The sequence below is a fragment of the Haemorhous mexicanus genome, chromosome 4 (assembly GCF_027477595.1).
Source record: "Haemorhous mexicanus isolate bHaeMex1 chromosome 4, bHaeMex1.pri, whole genome shotgun sequence".
In the NCBI taxonomy this organism is placed as follows: domain Eukaryota; kingdom Metazoa; phylum Chordata; class Aves; order Passeriformes; family Fringillidae; genus Haemorhous; species Haemorhous mexicanus.
In genome coordinates this window covers 62,151,532-62,176,010 of record NC_082344.1, presented here as the reverse complement: position 1 = coordinate 62,176,010, position 24,479 = coordinate 62,151,532, and the positions used below count along the sequence as shown (strand labels likewise).

The window sequence follows — 24,479 nt, the reverse complement described above, 5'->3', positions numbered from 1 at the left end:
TTTCTTTGTAGATAACATTTGTAGAACCCCACATGTAACCCAGAACAAGAGAAGTGGTCATAGATGCTAAACTTATGCCTGTGCTCTCATAGAAGGCACTGGGATGTTTTGAGATTCAGGTTATTAACTGAGATGCTCTGCAGTTCTACTTCCTTGCCAAACAGAGCAAATTTTGTTATCTAATGTGGACATATCCAAATAATATACCTAGATCCGCTCTAGACAACCAAGTTTAGATTCATGAAAGGTCTAATGCTCATTTCACACAGATGTAAGTCTAGTCTTGCAATTTGCTGCAAGCCAAGGAGTGACAACACTGGGAAACCAAGGTGGTGTAAGATTAAGGTGCCACCTCCTAGAATTCAGTTTTTTGAACTGATTTCTTACAGACTCGAACCAAGTCTGACTTACAACTTGTGCAGAGAGGTTTAAATGTTTCTCTTCATGTTGAGCACTGTAGAACTTTGTCTGCACAAAGACTGTCTTATAAATAAAACTGCAGCCATGAGTTATCAATTTTAGACTCTTGAAAATATACACAAACACACACACACAAAGAATATAGAACAGAAACAAGCACTTAATTTGACAAATTTCTGATGGTTTCAGAATGGAGAAGGTGTTTCTTCAATGTGGGCTTGACACAGTGAGTCTTACACTCATGACAGAGGTTTGTGTGTCAAACACCATTAACATTTCATGTCACCTGTGATTTTTAACTTGTGTAACACACCAATTGCATTATGCTACTTAGATTCTATCAATTTAGCCATGTCCTAAGAGCCTCACCTTTTACATGAAGGCAGTAGGCCATTTACATTTACAAGCATCATAGGGAGCAGGGTGAGGTAACAGCCTGCTCCCTGCCAGGCAGTGGGTGACCTTGAACACAGAAAAGGACAAGGAAATGGAGATGAATCTACTAATGTAATAAGTCTTTGCTCTTCTTAAATTTTTAAGTGTTGGTAAACAACAGCACTTCAGAAGTAGCCACAGAAATTTGGGAATTATGAAACATCAAAATAAAATTCACTCACTGGATTTAAGCCAGTAACATCTGTAGAATTTTCTCCTGTAAATAAGGTCCTTCTGTTTCAATTTTCTCTGATACTTCCTGCCTTTTTTTACATTAAAATATATAAAGCAAAACCTCAAGCCTAATTTGCTTCAGAAGCAGCACAGACAAATAGCTGTTTGAGAAAACTAAATTTAATTGAACATAGATATGTAATTTAAAGAAATCGAAACAAAACTGACATTAGAGAAGGAGTAAGCATGTATTCCAGAAAATTCTCCTCTCTTTAGCCAAAGGAAGTTGTCAGGGTTGTTTTGTTGAGTTTTTTTTAATTTGGCAATTTCTGTTAAACGAATAATCAGATAAAACAAATAAAAACAGAATTAACACCTGTGTAGTCTGACATGAGCACAGACTTAAATCAGATTCAACTTTTAACAGCCTCCCTCAGGTGCCTGAGGAATCATAGCAAGGTAATTCAAACACTGTTAGGCCAGTTTTCAATGGACTTCTGTCAGCTGAACAGCTGATAAAAGCCATCTGGACAATCAAGTACTGCATAGTTCAAGATACAGAAAGTGGTGAATATATGTAAGCCCAATCAGTCTGAATGACAGATCTGCCTCCTCACTGCCTTGTTTTTGGTTACTGTTTTTGACAGCTATATATATTCCATTTTCAACAGAGTTCAGAAGTCCAGGCCCTATCTATATGGCATTTTTAATTCACATCTACACAAATGTCATGGTATTTCTCTAGGGGGGAAAAAGTGTAGAAGCTGATTTTTGTGTCAGCTAATAAAATTATTGTATAGTTCATTCAATTATATTTTCTTAGCCTTGTATCTATAGGGATACCTAACAGTTACAAGACAAATGACAAAGATAAGATGATGCAGTCTACACAAGCTGTCACTGCTGCCTGAAAAGGTATAACTGAAGAAGAGGCATAGGAGAGGCTTGGTCTTTCCCAAGGACCTAATAGGTTACATTTCCTCCCCCAAGTGAGAAAGCTATGAATCACTAACAGTTTAAGCACACAAATCCACAACTGCCATGTGATTTAAACAAGTATTGCCCTTTTCTATCAGATATGTAATAACAGAGAGAGACCAGAATTTATCTTCTGCCTCTATGATGCTTTCTCACCTATGAGAAACTTGAAATTACAGACTTTTTGTATCCTAGATGGTAAAAACTTAAGAGATGAAAATGCTGACTATTTGCAGGGCCAGTTTTTTCCATGGCGCAGACTTGCTCTTTAAATGTGCTTTGATATACAGGTCTGCATTTTTAACTGCACTTAGTAATATCAGCCACCTAATCTTACAGTGGCTTGCCACACACAGCAGGCATTTATGTCCTCTGCATGCCTATGACAATCCTCCCCTCAACCATGCAAGTCACTTCCACTGATTTTGTGGAAAATTAGATGTGTTGGAATTTTGAAAATGAGGCCAATTTTTATAGCCTTAGACACATGTTTTAGAACATATTCAGGACCCTGTTATGGACACTTTTTTGTCTGTGTTCATCATCCTCACAGTGAACAGTGCTGCCTTGGTAATAAGGAATGGAGGTACAAGAAGACATTTAAGTAGGACTGGTGTGTGTGGCAAGCAAAGACAAACACTTTATTGCAAGCATCATGTCCAAAATTCCCACCATCTAATTCCATCTAAGACTTCTGGACTTCTATTTACAAGAAGGTCAGCTGGAAAGTCTTTGCAGTTATTTGTGCAGAAAGTAACTCTGATGAGCCTGGAGGCTCCCAGAACCTGTGCATGTGGAAAGATAGTTTGAGCTGTCTGGTGTCCATCTCCCATGTGTGGAAGTGTTTAGGATAGGCAATCAAAAAAAGCATTTGGACTTTTCCAACAGAAAAAAATCTTACCTGAATTAACTGTCACAATCTGAATAGACAAGATTTTGATCCTGTTTGCTGCATGGCTTAGACCTACACTTCCTGAGGTGTAACTTCAGTCACAAATCACAGCAAAAGGCAGCAGCTTTATTTAGCACATATAATATATGTGCAAATACATTGTTTGCACGGTGTTATGCACAGATTTTGTTCTGAATTAAAGAAGAAAAAAGTTTTCAAAAGCACAAATTTTCAGGACAGTTACTGGACAGGAATCACTGTGTACCGAATTTTTTAACCTCCAGGACAATAAAAATGTCAGAGACAAAATAAATGAGAGCATGGTAATTTTCCTCATAAAAACTAGAGGTTATACAAAAAAAACAAAAGCAGAAAAAGACTGTGCACAAGTGGAAACTGTCTCTTCTCCATGGATAATATGATGCAGCCAGGCATACCACAGAAGATTAGAAGTAACTTGCAAGGTTTTATTACCTTTGATTTTTAGCTCTGTGCTACATAAAATTAATTCGTATTTTGCTCGAGAAAATGCATGGCATAGGATTTAATGATGGCAGTGTGGAAGAGAGGATTTTTGTTCCTCCTGTGGAAGATCTGTGAATTCTTCTCAGACCTCAGACAGTACTTACAGCAAGAGAAAAATATTTGCTTTGCAATTTATGGTGCTATACAACTTACAAGAGGCCCAGTTTAGATCATGCATGCTTTCAAACTTCTGGTTACATAGCTAGAACTCACTGAGCCTGATTTTAGAGCCAGATTTGATCTCTTAGAATAATAAGCAACTTAGCACAGGATTTGGCAATTTTCCAGATCTTGAGAAAACAGAAGTTCCCATGCTATTTCAGCACCTTCTATCTAAAATGAGACAAAATGTGCCAAAGGTGACAATATCAGAAAAAAAAGAGTAACAATAGTAAAAGAAGAGGTTAACTAAAGAAATAATTTTATAACTACACAGCATCTTGTCTTAAACTTTAGAAAGGGTGATCTAAAGAAAAAAATCTGATTTTTAGTGAAATTTCAGGAATTAAAACTCAGAGGATTTGTGTTTTCTTCCTATCATCTATATGTAACTAGAGCAAGACAATTCATATTGCACTTATTATTTCCAGAATTTTTAGAATACTACTTATCCTGGTCATGTGTGGTCTTTCAGAAGAGATAAAACCTCAGAACACTGAAAAATTAGAGGAAACAAACAAACAAACAAAAAAACCCCCATCTTGAGATCTGCTTTAAACAAACCCCAGAACATAATCATTATATTGTTCAGGTGCTGGCTTTCCCTGCATGGCCCTTACTTGCTGTAAGCCAAATTCTGACCCTCAATTACATTTTAGCAATAAACACACTAAAAAGAGTATTTGTGGTCTGTCTTTCTCCTACCTTCTTCTGCTGGCTTTACTCCCCCAGCAGATATGACAAACTTTTACAATCCCTCATTTTCCCCTGTACCAGACACCCATCAAGGTCTCAGGTCCCATTTCTCTGGCCAGCCTCAGCAGTGACCTTCTATCTCCAGCTGGAAGAAGACTTTGGTCCTGTGGTAGGGCCCCTGCTGTCACTTTTCATGCACTGGAGAGGAGGGGATGAAGGAAGTGGCAGGTAATGGGAGCTTGGAGGAACTCCGATGTCCAAATTTTACAGAAATAAGAATGATAAAACTAATCCCAAATGTGTTAAATTTGTACACATTGACACTTTCTGAAATTCTGAAGTGTGGTACTCTTTTAAATCCCAAAGACACTTGTCTGGCCACAGAGATGTAGTACTAATGAACACTTGTGTCCCAATAAACTTAGTAGAAGTAGCAGAGTCTGATCAAACTTCAGATGAAAAGTAGGTGGTATTCAGTAAAATTCTGCATAGCAGTGTATTGCTGTGTCAACAGGAAAAGGGCTGGACTGAATCTTGCAGTTTCTCACTGTAACAAAAATTTTTAAAAAGAAGAATCCTAAAACTCTAAACCAAACAAATCCAGATATCTTCTAACAGATGGCTCAGTTAGGTGGGATGAATCACTCAAGTCCTAGTTTCAAAGCATTTCAAGGAACATAGAATCATATAATAGCTAGAGTTAGAAGGGACCTTAAAGATCATCTAGGGATCCTTGCAGCTATAAGCCTGAGTGCCTGGTGATGGGAAAGTAGGCTCAACACCTGGAATGTAAACATTCCCAAAGAGGATGAACAGATGGTTCTTTCTACTAAGAGGGAGGGAGCAGTTCCTGGAGCCAATTCAGCTTCCAAGCACATGGGAATTAGGGTCATCCTGGAGGCTGCAGAGAGGCACTCCTGTGTGTCACTGGCAGCTCAGGGGCTGGTAAAGGTAATGAGTCCTTAACAGAGGGGATCCAACAGGCCAGAGCCCCTTCCTGCCCTCTCCCACTTTTATGTTCTCAGATTCTGCAGAAGATCAGGATGTGAAAGTCAATGAGGGAACTGGGCACTCAACTGCCATCCAGAAAGAACTGTCAAAAAAGAACTGACTACTTAAGATGCCATGTTAAGTGAAAAAGCACAGGAGGACTTTGAAACATCACTACCCATCCTCCCATACCTTTTTATTTTTATTAGACAGAAAATTGGACTGTCCTGCTCTGCAGCATGTCTAGAACACTGGGTGGAGGACTCCGATATATATATATATATATATATATATATATATATATCTTATGACCTTTCCTCCATCCTGAGCTAATTTTCATGCACTTTTGGCAATGGATTAAATTGCTTTAATTTCAAATAAAAGGATATTCTTGTGCAGTCCATAGGAAAACAAATAAGAACTTGAGTCACTTGTGACATATCTTGAGGAATTCAAGGCATCAGATTTATTCATCTTTATTAAATATATTATCTCTGAAATAACTTCTTGCAGTTTTGAATAATCTGAGAAAATACTGTGGATTGGAAACTTGAGGAGGATCATCTTTAGTGCCACTGCAGTTGTAAATAGCAATGACAGCAGACAGATGAAAGATAATCTGCTGTTTTGAAAGATAAATACATTCCAGAAATCATAAAAGCATCTTTAGTGACAGCAAAGGAATCTATACAAAAGCTCTGTAAGAATAAACAGGATATTAGCTGAGATTCATTATTGCCACCTTTGTAGATGTCTATATTTAAGCTAGTTCAGCAACAGGAAGAACCTGATTGCTGCTATTCTCAGTGAGCACAAGGCATCCGAGATGTAAAGCAGGAAGTTAGATTTCTTTCGGAAGAAAAAAAAGAAGAAAATGTAACCTTTAAGAAAGGATTCCACTGATCTAAGTCTGTTAATGGTTCTCAGCAATCCCACTAAAGAAGTCTGAACTACATTTGGAACAGGAAAAAAAAAGAAAATTCTCTTTGAGGATTTGTAGACATTTTCACATCATCCAAGGAAACATTTACATGTTTTGTTAAATGATTTTTGTGTTATCTGTCATCCTTATAACATGATCCATGTCTATCATTAGCCTGAAAAATAAGCAATGAGTTAAAAAGTTGGTACATGTTTTTCCATTTTTAAAATTGTACCAACCAGAGTTGGAGAGAAAATGGACAGTCAAAATAAAAAATCACATACTCTTTAGTTTGTACTGAGACAGGGAATTCTTGCCATTTGTGTAGGGCTGCTAGCACTGGGCAGAACTCATCCAGACACAGACACTGTGATTTATAATGCTGGTGAGGAGGGAAGAGGGACTGATGCCATCTGACACTGTACAACACAACAACCTTGTCTCTAAACTTGAGAGAGATGGATCAGGTGGATGAAGCACTCAGAGGACAAGGAATTGTCAGGGTGTTTGTACTCAAAGAGTTGTGGGCAAGTGGCATTCCTCAGGAGTCTGTACTGGGACCAGGGCTGTTGAACACCTTTATCAGTGACATGGACAGTGGGATCAGGAGCACCCTCGGCACGGCTGCAGGTGACACCAACCTGTGTGATGCAGCAAGACTGGAGGGAAGGAATGTCATCCAGAGGGACCTGGGCAAACTCAAAAAGATGATCTGGAGCACTTCTGGTATGAAGACAGGCTGAGAGGGATGTGCTGTTTCAGCTTGAAGAAGAGATGGTTCCAGGGAGCACTTTTAGCACCTTCCAGGACTTAAAGGGAGCTACAAGAGAGCTGGGGAGGGACTTTTGAAAAGGTGGTGTAGTGGTAGAACAAGGGGTAATGGCTCTAAATGAAGAGGGTGGGTTTAGATGAGCTATTAGGAAGAAATTCTTTACAATGAAGGTGGTAAGATTCTGGAAAAGGTTGCCCCAAAAAAACCTGTGGATGTTTCATCCTGGAAGTATTCAAGCCCCCACCCCAGGCTGGGTGGGGCTTTGAGCAACCTGGTCTAGTGAAAGATGGACCTGATCATGGCAGGGGGTTGGAACCAGATGGTCTGTAAGGTCACTTTAAAAAAAAACCCACGCACTATGACTCTATAACTAAATATGGTGTAATTTGAAGTTTAATAGCAGAAATAAATAATGGAAAAATAGAGTGGCAAATGATTAAGGGGAAATCTAAGAAGGAGCTACTTACTCAGTCCAGAAAATCTAAAATTAAGTCAAAATTTCAGACCAATATTTTGATGAAGAGTGCTGGAGCTCTGCCATGAATTAAAAAGAAAATTATTTTTGTTTAAAGTATACAGAGCTAGCTGGACACTAGCTTAAAAAGGTAATTATCAAATGAAAGAGAACTGTTGTAAACCTGCATAAACACTTCTATAATTACTGATGTTTTGGCCTATTGTTGTTTTAGAAAACCATGCATTTTAATAGTTTTGCATAAAATATGTTCAGCTACATTGTCTGGAATAGAAGGTTTACTCATAAGTAGTCAATCAAATATTATCTTTCCTAGGCTGCTTTTCAAATAGGAAGGCTATATATGCATGACATTTTACCAAGGTTTTTGTGCCAGAAAACAGGGTACACAAATAATTATTTTACAAAAAAGCAAAAGTAAAAGTTTCATAAGTGATGGTGAGATTCTAAACAAATAAATCAATATTTTAAATAATGTTTTTTCTTTTCATCAGATGACTGCATATAATGGCAAGTATGGATATATTAATGAGAGGTTTACATGAGCACTTGTAAAAATGACTGTAAGAATTAGTGACATCTGAAAATTCTGCTCTGAGTCCTTTTGACTCATCATTGCATAGGTAAGGCACAAGAGTATATATCAAAAGCTGGAGGTTTTTTCCCAAACACTGTTGACTTGAATATAATTACTACAGTAGGATGCTATTTTCTTGTTGCTTCCTTCCTTAATAACTAAACTAGCTAGACATATCAAACATCATTTCATAAATTAACAGTGACAAAAATAGTACAACTATGATGGTATAACGAAGGAGAAGAGTAAGACATAAGCAGTTGAAAAGCTTCCAAAAAAATTTTTTTTTTTTCAGTGAGAATGAAAATTATATAGTAAAGTGCATTTGAAACACTGTATTGTGCTATTGTAACACAGCTGTCTGATACAGGCTTCCAGCTCTTTTCCTCTCATATTAAAACTGCTCCAAAATTTCATGGTAAATGACTCATGGTTGTCCCTTTCAATCCTGCTGACTTTTGCTTTCAAATTCAAAGCACACAGAAGAGGTACAGTTTAGATCCCATCAACAGGTCTAGAGAAATGTGTCATGCTCTGGTGAGTAAATGTATCAGTTTCATAAAGACAAATTATATATATGCTGTGCAACTCCAATAAACCTTACTTTAAAACAGAAGTGACAGAAGGGGAATACTCAATTGGCAAGACATGCAAACCAGAAAATTCTAATGTGCCAATATTATCTCATTAAAGCATTGCTAGAAATGGTTTTAACATGCTCCCTGTAAACAATATCTTTTGTTTCCTGTCTCTGCTATTAACTAGCACTTTCAGTAGATCCTAAGATGTCTTTAAACAATCATTCAACTTAAACAGTGACTATCTCATAATACTCTATACAAAGAAACAAAAATAAAATAATGACATTCTTCTCCTTTCTAGCAGGACATCTAGAAGTTGGGTAATGATGAATGCTTGTCCTTGCTAACTCTAGCAAGCCACTTCATTCCTTTCTTGTAACAAGGTGCACTTGTGGTGGCCCAGTCCATGGAAAGATCTCTTCTGTAGACTGTGCCATAGCTCTCACTGACTGCTTCTGCTGAGAAGCTACACTGCCATTTCTGTCCTAGCTAATGCTCCCCATGGACATTACCCTCATTTCTATTAGTTCTTTTGTGTGCTGCTGATGAGCAGTGTACTGATCAGAATGACCAGGTACACACACCTGTGTTCAGGATAGCAGAAACTTGCCAAAGAGAAGCAGGCATTGATCCTAATTCCAGCAGCTGCAGCAGAAGCCACACCAAAAGCTAATGTTCCACTGCAGTGTTCTCAGATGCCAGGGGTTATTCAAATTGAAGCTGACAGCACAATCTTAATCCTGCTTCCCTGTTCATCTGTATCACAATAATACAGAGTGTAATTACATGATCACATTTGCACAAATGAGTTTGATAGTATACAAATGTACTACAACGTAAATATATATATGTGTTCACCTTCCTACAATCCAGAGACATATCAAGGTATATTAATACTTATTTGAAATCATGCAGTTCACAATATATCTACTGACATATTGGTTACATTCTGTTGAAAGTTATTGCTAGGAGCAGCCAAAGTTATATTTATTATATCTGAGCTCTCTACTGCAGAATCACATCATCGGATCCTAAATAGGTCTTTTGTCTTTGTTATTATTAAAAAGAATTGATGGGGGGAAAGAAGCTTTAGAAGAAAGCATTTTGGGATTTAAGACTGGCTTTCAAAGTTTGCCAAGAGCATGCACGACGACCTTATTCATGGGATGTGGTTTCTACATAGCACTCTAGGACTGTCAGATGGGGCTGATTCCTCAACCCCACATGGGGGAAATAAGTCCAAGCAGCAAAACAAGCCACTGCCAAGCACTGGAGGGGCTGAGACACAGCTGTAGAACAAGGCTGCAGACCTCACAAAGACTAAATAAGCAAAGAGGGTGGGAGATTGTGTACTGAACAGTCTACCTTCTCCACAGCTCTAGAGCAAAAAAACCAAATCAACCAGGTGTTTGAGGAAGAGGAATTGTCATCAGACCAGAATAGACTCCTGGAGGAGTGTCACAGGAACATGACTGGTGCTGAACATGTAGAATAGACTCCTCCAGGACTTGGATGCTTTTCATAGAAGTAAGGGAGAACAGCAGAGGGTTATTAGGTCTATGGTATAAATGATATCAAAAGTAAAATTAAATGAACTTTTTATCCCAGGATGGCACACATGGCATCTGGCAGGGTGCCTAATGAAGGCATTATCACTAAGGAATTCCTACTCCATACCTAAATTCACACTCACTTTTTAGCTCAGTTAGGGAACACTTTTCTGAAGTCAGTGGCTGAATCATCTCACTTTGGTCCGTGATGTGGAGAGGTGTCCAAGCTCACAGACTCTAAGGCCTTTGTGAGAAAGGAGTGAGATGGACTCCAGGAAAGCACTTCATGCATGCCAGCCACCAACAGGCAGAGAGTTCACTAGACTGGGCTGGACCTAGTCTGAAATAAACCTCTGCCAAACATGAGTTGTGTGGAAGTCCAAGCCCCCAGTACTGCAATTCTGACTGCACTGCACTGCCTGCTGATGTCAGGGTAGCATCCAGCTGCCAGCACAACAGATTACAAATTGAATCAACAAGCTGGCCCTGAGAGTACTAACAGTACAAACTCTAACTTTCTGAAGGTGGCTGGAATGTACTGTCCAGCTTTTTAGTCAAGAACCTTCTCCCTACCATAACACAACTCCCAAGTTTTGTACAAATTCACACTAGAGGCTGTGCATGTTTTGCTAAGCTAAATTTAACCCTTCTCAGTAGAAGATACCCTCTGTTTCATTTGCATTTTAAAACTATTAACTAATTCCATTAATTGTGCATGCATAATGTAGAAAAGAAGAGTACTGAACAGAAACAGTCTGGAAAGGAAAAACATTCCTTTGTTTTCCAGCTTGATATATCTTTCCTTGGTGCAAGTCCATGTCATGGCTCAAAATCTCTTTGCATGGACCCTTTTTTTTTTTTTTTTTTGTTTTAAGACCATGACCTGGAGCATCCCTTTGGATTACAGAATTTGATGCACAGCCAGCCATGCATGTGCAACTGTCCCTAAGAGCCAAGCCTCAGTAAAGCTGGTGTGCCCACAATCTTGAAGCAAAAATAGCTGTCAAATCAAAACTAATTTGCCACAAAAGAAAGCACAGATCCACAGTTAGAGAATACCAAACTAGTTTGAGTTCAAAATTGCTTAAAAAAATAGGGACTTGAGTTTATAAAAGAGAAGTGTATTTTTAATCTCTCTAATATAATTTAATAATGGATGAATTTATTTTCCTTAAGGCTGAAGGTGGGGATAGGGTTGGGGGGAAGAAAAAATGGAGGTAACATCAATTCTTGAGAGGGAAAAAAGTTTTAAAGTCTGTCAGCAACTAAAAGAGGGGAGGGAAACACAGTTATATAGCAGACTGCTATATATGTGACACCATAAATATGTTAGTTTAATGTTCCCTGGACCAGGGTTTCATTTTACCTTATTTTAGTGAATTAAATCATGTACTACAAAGGAATTTGGAACTGAATGAAAGGAACAAGATTGATATCAAGATGAAAAGTAATGCTGTATTAATTCAAGTTCAGACATTAAAGACAAAAATAAAATTGAATTACATAGTTCTAATATTTCTGGACTAGATAAAATTGTATATAAAAACCTTTATCACAGCCAAATGGAGTTGGGAGTAATGAATTTTCAATAGATACAACAAAATGGTCAACATGTACTTTCAGGTACCCAGTGAACTGCATCAATGGAGTTGACTCAGAAGCAGCCATTGGACAGACAGCTGTGCACTGGTGCTTCTCTGCACATGTTCCTGTACTACATTCAAAATGGGAAGCTAAGATTAGCCCAAGTCACAGATAAAAAGCAGATGTTTGAAGCTGAATGGTGTGCAAAAGGTAACACTGATAATGAAGGAATAGCACTTTCCTGACCCTGGAGTCAAGGCACAAGCCTCTTTGGCTGAAGGAACACTTACGTGTGCAGTTTATTCTGGAGCAGAGCTATGGAAGAGACAACACCCAGACTCTGCACGTGATAGTGCCCTTCAGCAGCAAAATTTTCTCAACCACTGACTGTTGATTCATATATCTTTGCTGGGTGGCAGCAAGGAAACAGCCCTACACGGTGTAACCACAGGGCTGCAGGTGATGCCATGTGCTGTGGCGGTATCTCCTCAGCAGCACAGAGCTTGCTTGCAATCCTTCTCTTGGCTTTCTCATACAAAATAAAATCAAGATACCAACACTTTCAATGACCTGAAACAGATCCTTCAAAGAAGAGCATATCTGGAACAATGGACCTGCACTAGCACTTCTCCCTGCACAGGCAGAGCTGGACACCAGTGTCCTTCAGGGGCCAGGATATTCCCAGCAGTTCAGTAGAAAAGTTGTTCAAACTCCACAAAAACAAAGGAATATTATAAATCTTAATAATTCTGTTCCAAATCCTATACATATACCTATAAACTGTCCTCTCTGATGTAAACTTTTTATACTATCTATGTATTGAGTTCATTTGTCTTGAAAAATCCTAAGCAAATATTTCACAGAGACCACTTCCTGTGAAAATAAGGGGAGAAGAAACAAGAAATGCAAGGTACTGCTTACACTGCTATATGCACCAGAATGAACTTAAAATATTATGGTATAAAACCTATATGGATCAGAAGAGTGGAACAGCAAAATGTCAGCAACATTTTAAAGGTAATATAATTTGGAGTGCAGAATTCAATATGATAAAGAATGATAGTCACTGTATAATATCTGAGCCTTCCCATACACAGCAGACTTTAAAAAAAAAAATCATGACTGCATTAATTTAAGGAAACTTTCAGTATGGAATTGGGAATAGTATCTCAGTGTCCAGAATCAGCTTTTGGGTCTATTTCTACTAATCATGGTGCTGCAGCTGACCCAGTTTAAATGTATTTCTATAAAGATTCTATAATTTTTGGTGATGTTGCATTTTGTGTTCTCAGAAGCCATTTGAAATATTGCAGTACAGTAAATACCTAGTGCCTAAAAATAAGGTACATCATGTGGAACAGTTCTACTGCATCATAGAAATACAATGTAAAAGTCTTAATAAAGTTTTATTTGTACATTAAACACAAGCATGCACATTTTGTGTAATAGAACTCACACTATATAAGGACACATGCTTGTGTATTTGACTGTGTTCTATTTGGGCATGCATACAGGTCTGCAAGATTAAATTTGTGGGTAGAGGAGAAAATATTTTATTATCTGAACTTAAAAAAGATCATCTGCACCTACAAGCCCTGTCCTGACAATGTTCTAAAGCCATGAAGTATTCAACACTACTAACTGCACTGGTAAGAGTAAATGCAAAATACAGAATTTATAAATTATTATAAAGTCATCCTAATATGCATAAACTTCCCAGAACAATTAGGAATTTTGTTCTGGATTACCTATACCTGAAGATTCAAATGGGAAGAAAAAAATCTGGCCCATAGTTTAGTTTTTCAATGCTCTATAAAAGGAAATTTATTTCTAATACCTTCAGGCAATCCATGTGCTTGGAAGTGTTATAGTTTATACCAATTGTGGATAAAACTACTATACTTAATTAAATGCCTCTCTGTTTTAGAAATGAGACAACAATATGGAAATATCCTCTGCCACAAAACTTCTGTATTTTTTATGGTGTTGCTTAGGTAATTCATAAAGTGAGGTGTTTCACTTCTGAAAAAAAAAACAAAACATGAATGTAACAAAAGAAAAGGAAAAGAATGAAAAATGCAGAAAAAAACTTCTTGACTACTAAGGGAAACATGAATATTCTCATCCAGTCTTGTTTCATACAGGAACTCTGTAATTATGTTAGGACATTTTTCTGAAAGAATAAAACATATATTAAGTTATCATCTTAAAAATCACTTGATAACATTAAAAGTTGAAGCACTAACCACTGGATATTTTCAATTTAATGGAAAAAAATCTAAAATACCTCTAGTAGAGCAACACTTTTATTTGTCAGTAAAAGAAAATTAATTTAACGTACTGACAACATTTGAAGCCAAACACAGTCATTCAGCAAAACAGAAAAAGTACTGACCAATTCCTCATAATTACCATTACACTATGCACACAAAACAATTAAGACATAATTTAACCTGAATTTTAAAATAGTGTAAAACTGGTTAATATTTTGATGTAAGAAGCTATTAACTTCCATTATTTAGCATGAGTTTCCTTCATTTTATTAACATCACCTCCTGCAGAAAGAACTGAATGCTACATAATTTGGACCAACTGGGTGAACAAAAGCCAACCACAACAAAGGGATTATTTGCATTGAGCAGGGGAAAAGCCCATAAATCACTGTGATTCTCTCATGTTCATTTTACCTTTATTCTTTCTCCTTCTGAACAGACCTAAGACACCCCTAATGTGTCATGTCCTGTGATATTAGGATTTCTCTCAAAGAAGGCTTATCACTTAAATTGTTTAGCAGAACCAATCTGATTGACTGGAGTTTCAGAAATTGCAATAAGGGGTTCCATAAAATTACACAATATTCACATTTGGAGTTAGTAGCCCTTATTACATGAGCAGCCCTTTTCCATGTACCACTTCACAGACACAGGGTCTCCCATATTGACTTGTACAACATTCTTAGTTACAAGCAGAAGAAATCTGAGATCTCCCTTTGCAAGATATCTGAAATCTTACATTATTTGTTAGGATAGCTGAGAAAGAGGCTGATGAAACAGTTTTCATGATAAACTTTTCCACCTAACTGATGTTGTGTGTGTGCACACAGGCAACACCCACACACGTTGCATGTGGCTGGCACCTTGCAGTGAAGCCTTCTTTTGTATTTGAAAGTATTGATAACTCAGAGGTGCAGGAACACTAAGCTAGCTAACAAGACTGCAGCTGGCAGAGGTGAAAGTCTAATTCATCCCTGCTAATTGCAAATCAGGAACTAGCAGGAACTATTCCTTTAACACCTGTCAGTAACATGGAGAAAAAGAAAAATGCTCTTTCGAAGGAAATTGGTGGAAGATGCACGTGCAAAGTCTTGCTTAGCCAGCAGTATTAGAAAAGCATTATTTCTACTACTCAGAATTAGAAATAGTAAGGTGTTTTTAATTACAAAAAGTTTAGCATCCAAGATGAGTAAGTTGTTCCAGAACTGGTTATGATGGCTGAGACTGAACTGAATAGGGGACTGAAAGCTGGTGCCAGCTCTGGGACTGGTGACTTCAGGGAAACAGAGGTGAAGGTCAGACAGCCCCCTGAGTACAGGAGGCTCCACAGCTCCCCCCAGGGAATCTCTCCAAGCACCTCATTTTTATCACAGGTAAGAGTGAAGCCCTCTTTATATATATATATATATATTTTTTTTTTTTTTTTCCTTAATGCAATTTAAGACCTGCATCTCTTCTCCTGCTCATCATGGCTATGGAAACAGACCACCTGCCTTTTCTTGATATGTGCTGGTATTATGTCCCATGTTCCTCTTTCCTTTTTTCTATGTCTTCTGCAGACTGACTCCAATTCTTCAATTTTTCTTAGTAAGTTTATTTCAAGACTTTTGCTTTGCCCTCTACACTCTCCAATCAGACCACATGTTTCTGTACAAATGCCATCCAAAACAGGCATTCAGTACAGACAAAGAAAAGGCAATCCCAGGCAGTAGGAGAGATACAGCTGGTGCTTCAGAATGCTGGATTCACCATTGCTCAATTGATGGGGAGAAAATACAGAAAAGAACCATGCATGAAGATTAACAATCTCTTAAAGAGGTTTCTTAAGATATCTAAAAGATGCAGCTATAAGGTAAAAAAGAAAACAACCTGGGCAAAAAAAGTAAGAAGGAAAACAAAGGCAATAATTAGAAGGGGAAAAATCCTGATAATTATGATGCCTGTAGAAAATAAAAACAAAGATAAGAAAAGGAAAAATGTTCTGTGAAAACATATTATGAAATATAAAATATTAGAATGAGATGCTGAAGTTGGCAGTTAAAAATTCATATCCATAAAAACTAGCGAAAATAAGACCTTGAAATTTATCAAACCTTAATTTATTTTAAGAACAGAAAAACTGTCAACATATAAGAAGTTTTTTTGTTCTACTTTTGGAAAGAATGTTGATCTTGAGTGAAAAGTGCTTTCTAGTCCATTGGCAACTAAGATGGATATTAAATAGTATCTATGAGAAGTAAATGTTTTGAAATTAGTTGTTCTAAGGGATTTTTTCCCCATTTCTATCGGGTGTTATAAAATATTAATTAAGGAAATAAAAGAACTACTGAGGGAATTTTGAAAATCTGCTACTGCTGAGCTGATATTTAAGGGACACTATAGAGTCAGGGAACAGCATAACATAACACACTTGCTGATATCAATCCAGACAAAATAGTGAAAAAAATTATAGAGGATTTAACTGACAAAGATTGAAGTGAAAGGGATGTAATTAATGCCAGTCAACATGGGTTTATGCAAAATAGCTCTTGTCAAACAAATCTTATTTTATTCTTTGATGAGCTTACAAAAGTTTGGGTGATAAAGATAAGTGCATGGCTGTAATACACTTAGACACCTGTAAGGCATTCAACCTTCTAGTGCATCACTTACATTCTTTCTAAAGCTTATTAATATACAATTTCCATAGAGCATACGTAAAATTGATTGAGAACTCTCTAAAACATCAATTTTAGGAAGTAATTGTTAATTAGAAATCATTAGCTGCAGGATGGAGGGGCTAGTGGTGATCCAGGAACTTGTGGACCTTTTTCATCTGATTTTAATGAAATTTTTACCTATGTTCTGAAATTAAATTCAAAACTATTGCCAAGAAACTTTGAAAAAACCCAAAACTAGAATAGTGGTACATAAAGATGAATACCAGGGAGTCATACAAAATAAGCTGTCTCACAAAGCCCGGCCAATTTACTGTGTTGTATCTGAATGCTCAAATGATGTTTAATGACTATGATTTCTTGGGGAAAAAAAATAAAGGGAAAAATAAATAAGATGTTCCTGGAAATAAAACAATCTCTTTCTCTAGGCAAATTTAATTTTCTAAGACTTATAGGAGAGAAGCTAGATGAGAGTTTTAGAGAAACCTGGGGTGATAATGTAGCATGCTGGCCCCTCAAACCATCTTTTTGAAAATAGTTATGCAAGTGGGTAATGTGTAATGAACTTTCCCTGTTTATTCCCAAACTATGCTTATAAGAAATACCCACTAGATGTAGCTTCTCACCATTAATCCCTGCAATTTTTTTTTCTATAAAGGGCTACAATGTTACCTGCATTGCACAGGTTATAAAAACAGGGACAAATTTACAAGTAATCGCTTGCAGCTTCCTTGCTGTGTATTAATTGAATAATTTGTAGTAAAATCTAAAATACACTTATGCAATATATTCTAAAGGCACACAGAAAAACTTAGATAAGCACTTCAAAGTTGATGATTTTGCAGCTTGGCCCAAAGTTCACTCTGAAACTATTGCCCAGTAAACAAACCAACCTTCCTTCCTTCCTTCCTTCCTTCCTTCCTTCCTTCCTTCCTTCCTTCCTTCCTTCCTTCCTTCCTTCCTTCCTTCCTTCCTTCCTTCCTTCCTTCCTTCCTTCCTTCCTTCCTTCCTTTTCCTTTCTTTCAATGAAAAAAAATCAAACAGGGTTCATGTGCCAAGTAGAGAAAAAGAAAATAAAGGTATAAAATGCAAAGCATGGTATAGTTACCCTGTACATTCCAAACACAAACTGCAGTAGAAATTATAACAGAAAATACATATTCAATTATCAGCTACAGATTCAGAGCAACAATAAAAGTGAAATCACTATATTTTCCTAAGGATATGGAGAGCAAAGAGCTCAAATTGTTCCTTTTGAAATTTCTACTGTGTAACATTATGCAATGCCATATAAAATTGGGTGATGAAAGCCTATAAAAAGTGCCTGAAATTCTCAATATATTCTACATCTATAAGCTTAAATAAATCCATTTTGAGAACTCCATCATATCTACCACACATGAAATTTTTTTACAGCTACAAATGTAATAGCTCATGCTTTTGCTTCCTCACAGCTTTATAGTTCCTCCATGGACAGAAATCATTTAGTGAACAGAAGAGAAACGTAGACAAGCTCTAATTTTCTGTACAGTGGCAACTGCATTCATTATGTGTTAAAAAAGCCCCTTCCCTGAAAGAGTTAACTTTCTAGCTCCTATTCTCTGCAGTGCTGCATAAACACTGCACATTATTCTTACTGAGCATGCTTCATCTTTCCTGTCTCCACAGTCTTGGGCTGTCAATCACCTGTCAGTCCCTACCACATCAGCACAGTGCGCATCACCAGGCTGTCAGCACAGCAGCTGATGAGACTCTGCTAAGAGCTGTCAATCAAACTTGTTTCTCTTATCTGTTCGGGAAATATTTTGTCTCTGAGAAACAAAGAACCTGGGCAACAATGGATCAGAGTCTAGTATTTACTCTTTTACAGGGATAGAAACCTCTTAACAGGAAATGAATGCTTTATCCACAACAAGGAAACAAAAATTCTGCTTCATTAGGCATATTTTCTTTTTTCGATTCTGTTTAAATCCTATTTATTTCTTTAACAATCAAATCAGGGCATAATATATTAGAGCAAATTTCTTTTTGCTCTCACTGTAGAATGAACTTCATGTGTTTACATCCTAGTTTCTGTTGACTATAATTCAGTGCAGTGTAAGACAGGTAGCATCTCTACTTTTAGGAATCTTTCCTTGTCTTTAAGCATTGGAATGTGTGAGGTTTCTCTCCATCTCAGGGTAGTCAAGCTACCCTGAAAAGCCAGACAAGAGAAATGCATAATTTACACCTTTAACTTAAAATATATCTTTATTTTTTGCAGCATTTTCATTAAAATCTCAACATAGAATTCAGTAATATCAGTAGGGTTCATAGATAATAGCAGAGCAAAAGAATAGCTGAGGGGTATAAGCAAGTAGGAGAAAAACATATTTTCAGGGTCTGTTTGAAAGAAGATAATATCTTCTTTCTGGAATGCTGTGCTGGGGAGAAAGGATTGCAGAAGGTAAAGTTCTTGCATGTACAGAAATCAAATACTGAAGAAAGACAAAAGGAGCTGCAAAGATGGGCACAGCAGCTATTTCTGGTCTGACACAGAAACTCTGCAAGAAAAAGTTAAGCTGGGCTTTCAAGTCACATCTATCCAAGGCAGAATATTGTTCTGCACAGATAACTAGGTCTAGGTCTAACAAACCTGGCAATCAAATTAATTAAAACAGGTGGATTACTGAACTAACAAACCTCTGCTCTTCCCAGGGCAATAGTAAGTATGTTTACATGCTGTGACATGCAGATCCAGGGACATTTAGAGCTAGCTCGAGTATCAGTACACAGTGTTGCCTGACGTGAAGCAAAGTAAACTTAACCCAGTGACTTAAAATCCCCATTTTGAACCATATCTATTTTTCCCTACAAATGAAAGAATCTCAGAGCTGACAGTTGAAGAGAAACATTGAGAACAGCAAAGGGAAGAAAACTGCTTTTCTCAGTATAGAGAGGAGTGCTGTAAAACATGGGAATATGAATGAAACACCTAAAAATATTTTGTGTTCTTCATAAAGCTTCAGTTTTGGGCCACAAAAGTAAATAATCAACTTTGTTTTCTGAGACAACAAAACAAAAAAAATGAGTTCACAACCCTTATAATCTATTGGAAAAAACAGTATATTACAGTTAAACCAAAAAGAGAGGCAAATAAAAGTAATTTTTAAAAAAAAATCTTCCACCATTTACACAAACACTGATTTACAGGCTTGCTCTGAACATTAGTACTGTCTGTGGAATTGGACTGTTCAGGTAAGAGCAGAGGGCAGAGAGAGCCAACTGGGAAAGAGGCTATGATATGAAACTCACAGAAAGAAAAAGTCTACAGCAACCAAGAGAATAAAGCTCCAAAGAAATTTGGGAACTGCACTCAAGATTAGTTCCCAGCAGCCTCCCACAACATTCTCGAGGGGCTTTGAAGAAGGAACCTGGGGCAAAACAGAGTGCTTCTTTATGTCTCTGATGGCTTAACACAAGTTCTAAATAGCCCCTGAGAAGAAGGAGGGAAATGGACTGGGAATTGCCATAACCCAGAGAAAAATGAAGCCATGGACAGCAAAAATTTTTTGTCCTTTCCACACACACACACACATACATGCAATGGTTTTTTTTGAATTTGTTTGCTCCAAAAGAGAATATTTTAGTTCTCAGAAGAGGGAAAACATTGCCCAAAGGAAAAAAAAATAAGGTGGTGGCCACAATCAATGTCAGAGATGTAAGCAAAGCTCTCACAGGCTGAAGCAAGACAAAGGCAGGCAATTTTGACCTGAATCCTAGAGCAAAGGCAAGAGGTTGACATCTTTCATCACTTTCAACTTTATAAACAACTTCTCAAAGGATGCCTTTTTCTCCTTTCCTGGGCCTTATCTTGGTTCCCTCCATTACTGTCTGTGCCTATAAGAATAAGAACAAACCATTTTTCTTTTCTCTTTCTTCTCTGCCAGTTCCAATGTGTTTAATGCCCTGTCCATCCTAAAGAGGATACTCTCTAGTCAAGGAGGCAGGTGTCCTGCTGGAGACAGCACAGATGAAGAAAAGGGCAATTTTTTTTTTACCACTTTCAGAACCCCATGTTTGGTGCTGCAACCACGTGCCATGCTCACCTAACAGGAGCCACAGCCCCTGGTCAGCAATTCCACCTGCTTGGAATAGAGGTTCTGGGTGCCATAGTGGTTCTTGGGAGATGCCAAGAGCATCCATAAGAGAACAGCAGAGCATGAGCACGGCTTAGGCAAGCAAAACAGAGAGCTGTAAGGGGAGCAGACTTCTCTATTCTCAACTCCTGGACGTGGTTTTGGACACAAAGTTCCCAGTTAGGAAGAGAGAGCTACTCTTAGCATGCAGCCTTCACTCTGCAGCCACCACAAGCAATGCCAAAGGTGTCCCCTAGCAGGGACTTGGACAGCACAGAGGCCTCGAGACTGCTCCCAAACCTTCTCAGAAGGCAATGGAAGTCTCAAACTGGAACAGCCACAAGCATGCTCTTCAGAGTTTCACTGAGTTGGAATACTGCTCATGTCAAAAAGCATCACTGATACTGTAGTTCAGTAACTTTTGATTTACTATTAACGATTCACTAGTTAGTAAATATTAACTAACAAAGGAAAGGAAATATTAATTACCAGCAAAGAGCCTTAAATGCAGAGCTTCAATTCCAGATGCTGAGAATAATCCAATCAGTTTGTGCAGAGTCCAGAAATTAAAACCAGAGGAAACATTTTGTGTGCTAGTCACTTTTAAAAGCATGACTGCAGTAAATTGATCTTTCAATCATTCTTATCAGTGACAATGCTAAGAATCCCAGTATTACCTCATGCCAAACTGTCCCAGTTACAGACATTACAACCATTATCAAGCATTTGTGACAACAGGAGTATTTTGCACATTGACAAATTCTTTCATATGCAGCATTGTTTTCCAGAATCACAACTCCCTCTGATCTAACTGGACATTAATTGCTTTTTTGCTGATGTATCTGTGCCTTCTGGACTGATAACACAACTAGCAAATCTGATATCTGACAAGTTGACTCAACCTAATCAGGACAGATCAGCTGTTACCAATGTTGCTATAGGCTGTAATTTGAGGACCTTTAGAGAGTTATCACTTGCTTTGAAAGGCAAGAAACTGTAATTCTGTCAACACTAATCCCAGAAACGTGCATTCAAAGTGGTTATTTTTTCTCCAGAAGAAGGTAACACTTGTCAAATAAATACCTGAGATAACTGATAATAGGAATCAGAAGTATGTGAGTGATAGGCTGACAATCAGTCACTCATGAAAAAGAAGAACCTCAAAAGATTCAGAACATTAAGTAGAGAGCACAATCTGTCACCATGAAGCAGGGGTCACTCTGAATGGAGTCAAACAATTGGCAATGCAGTTTTTCAATGTTTACTTCTCTCTCTGTTTGGTGCTAAAGCTGAGTGAATTATTCACTTCAAATGATTTGTTCGATGAATTTTATCCCTTTTTGCTGCTCAATGTGTGCAGGCAATGGATTCCAATATCATCAGATTTATTCACTGCTTCACTTTTATTCAAGCTTTCACTTAGTGCTCAGTTGAGAATATTCTACACTTCCACTGCTGCTCAGACAGCATCCAAGGCTGGTCCTTAATGCGGGCAAGCAGCATAGACCCATCCATCACAGTTGAAGGAATAACACTTATCTACATCAACAAGGACAGAGATTTTATTTGCGTTTTTTCTAATCCGTCTTTACTTTTGGAAGCCCTACCAGCAATAATACTGATATTTGCCATAAAGTTCCCTTTCTGTGAACAATTTTGCCCACAAGACTCAACACTTGAATTTTTGCAGAAGACAAATTACCAAAGAGTGCAAGCACAGCCACAAAGCACATTAATTTAAAAAAAAAATCCAAAGATTATATTTTATTATTTGCTCCATTCCACTAGAAAATAATATATTTTCATGTAATAAAACTCAGAGGAATTCCATAAAAAATGGATTCCCAATTAATGGAATTCTTTATTGTAACTTACTAGTCACTGAATATACACAAGTGACTGTCATTGCCAAGTTGCATCTGTCTTGTACAGATAAACTGTCTTTAAAAACTCATACTTAACATTAGAACAAAAAATATACATTTCTTACTGTATCGCTTTGGTCCATCTTCCAAACAAAATGAAAGTGTTAAGGTTGCATCATCTTCAAAAAATTCAGTTGCAAAGGCATCCCACCAGAGGTTGTCACTATCCTAGGAAGCAACAGATCATTCACTTAACAGGAGGCAAAATGAAAATATGTTCATCTGTTGTAAAAGAAATTCAACAGGATCACACCTAGTTTGGCTCCTTCACCTATGGTTTTGGGGTACAGATGTCTATATGATATTTCAAACTAATTTTTCCTAGATAAAGTTCTAGTTCTAATTTAGGAAAAAAACCTGAAGTGTTTAATTTACTTTATAATAAACTTTCATTTTATCCAGCATACTAAATATGTAAAACCTTTCTTTTCGATAACCTTTTTTCTCCAAATGTTAGATATGGTTTTATACATCTGTTGCAAATAAAGCAATTATGAGTTTTCCCTCCTTTTCTGGGCTGTGTGTCTCAAATGCTTGGCCCTGGTAATGAAAAATCCCTCCATGCTTAATTCTATAATGTCACATAACCTCATCATCAGCACAAGATGACAAGAAAGTTTTTTAGAAACTGAATATAATGGCCATTCTACTCCAATGCATTTTATACAAATACAATACTTCAGGTTGATTAAATACTGGCTAATTACTTAAATGTAATTGTTGGGCAAAATCTTTACTTTTAAGTGGGATACAAGAAGTGAAAAAAAAAGTTATGACTTGTGCAAGCTTAGACTCATGGTAATACAGACAGCAGGAACAGGGCAATTATGAAAATAGTGAACAATGAAAACACATACCAACACAGCACTACAGGTAGTTTCTTGAATTCATCAATTGAACCAGGCATTTTCAGACCTGGATGATCAACAACAGGCACCCAAACCTCAATGGCTAGCACCTGAGCAAGTGAAGGGGTCCAGCTTGCAAGGGTTTTACAGCAGTTGGGCAGCACAAAACCCACCAAATGTTTTGTTCAAAAGCTATGGATATATTTAATAGCTGGATTAGAAATTTTTGGTTCAGTCTCTTCCTCTCCTTTTAGGCCCCTGGACTTGTAGCACACAAGGTCAGTAGCAAAGCTGGAAATACACTTCTGAAGATGTCCTGGCTGCACTCCTCAGAGCCACTCTGTCCCATCACAGCACCTTCCTTTCCAGTGAGCAAGGCCAGGTTCACTCAGCACAGTGAGGTCTGAGCACCTCTTAATGCCTGAGCAATATAGATTTAAGCCAGAAATGAAGCAAACAAATGTTTGCTTCACAGGAAAAAGATCCTGAGATAAAATGCCAATTTAAAAGAAAATGTGCATCTATCATATTCCTTATGTACACATGCAGAGCAATCTGGGGATTTTAGTTCTGCTGCTGTATTTCCTGATGATGTTACTTTTGGATTTCACTCCCAAATGTTAAGCAAGGTATATATCCCTCTCAATTTCACTTTGATTTTTTGTCAAGCATCCAAGGGAGAAATGGTAAGGACAGGTTTTAACAATCTGGTTCCTTCCAGAGACCCTAGAGAGACTTCTTGTCTGAGTCAGAGCCTGTAATACACTTTCCCTGCCAAGGCTCATCCAACCTGGCAGTGACAGGATCATACAGCCCTGCCATTCAGTCACACAAAGAGGTATCAAAGCTGTCCCCACATCTCAGAAATCTGCTGTCACAGAGAGCTGTTGTTCTTTCCCGGTGTAAACCTGATGAGTGTTCCCATGTG

At 37.6% G+C, this 24,479-nt stretch overlaps 1 protein-coding gene across 11 annotated transcripts in view; it reads right to left on the bottom strand.

The window, feature by feature from the left end:
* Nucleotides 1–24,479, bottom strand: part of LDB2 (LIM domain binding 2) — a 212,149-nt gene that overhangs the window by 118,420 nt on the left and 69,250 nt on the right. For all 11 annotated transcript variants that reach the window (XM_059845115.1, XM_059845118.1, XM_059845114.1 and 8 more), the window contains one exon: nt 22,769–22,871. In XM_059845115.1, coding sequence (XP_059701098.1) covers nt 22,769–22,871 — 103 coding nt within the window. The remainder of the gene's footprint in view (nt 1–22,768; nt 22,872–24,479) is intronic.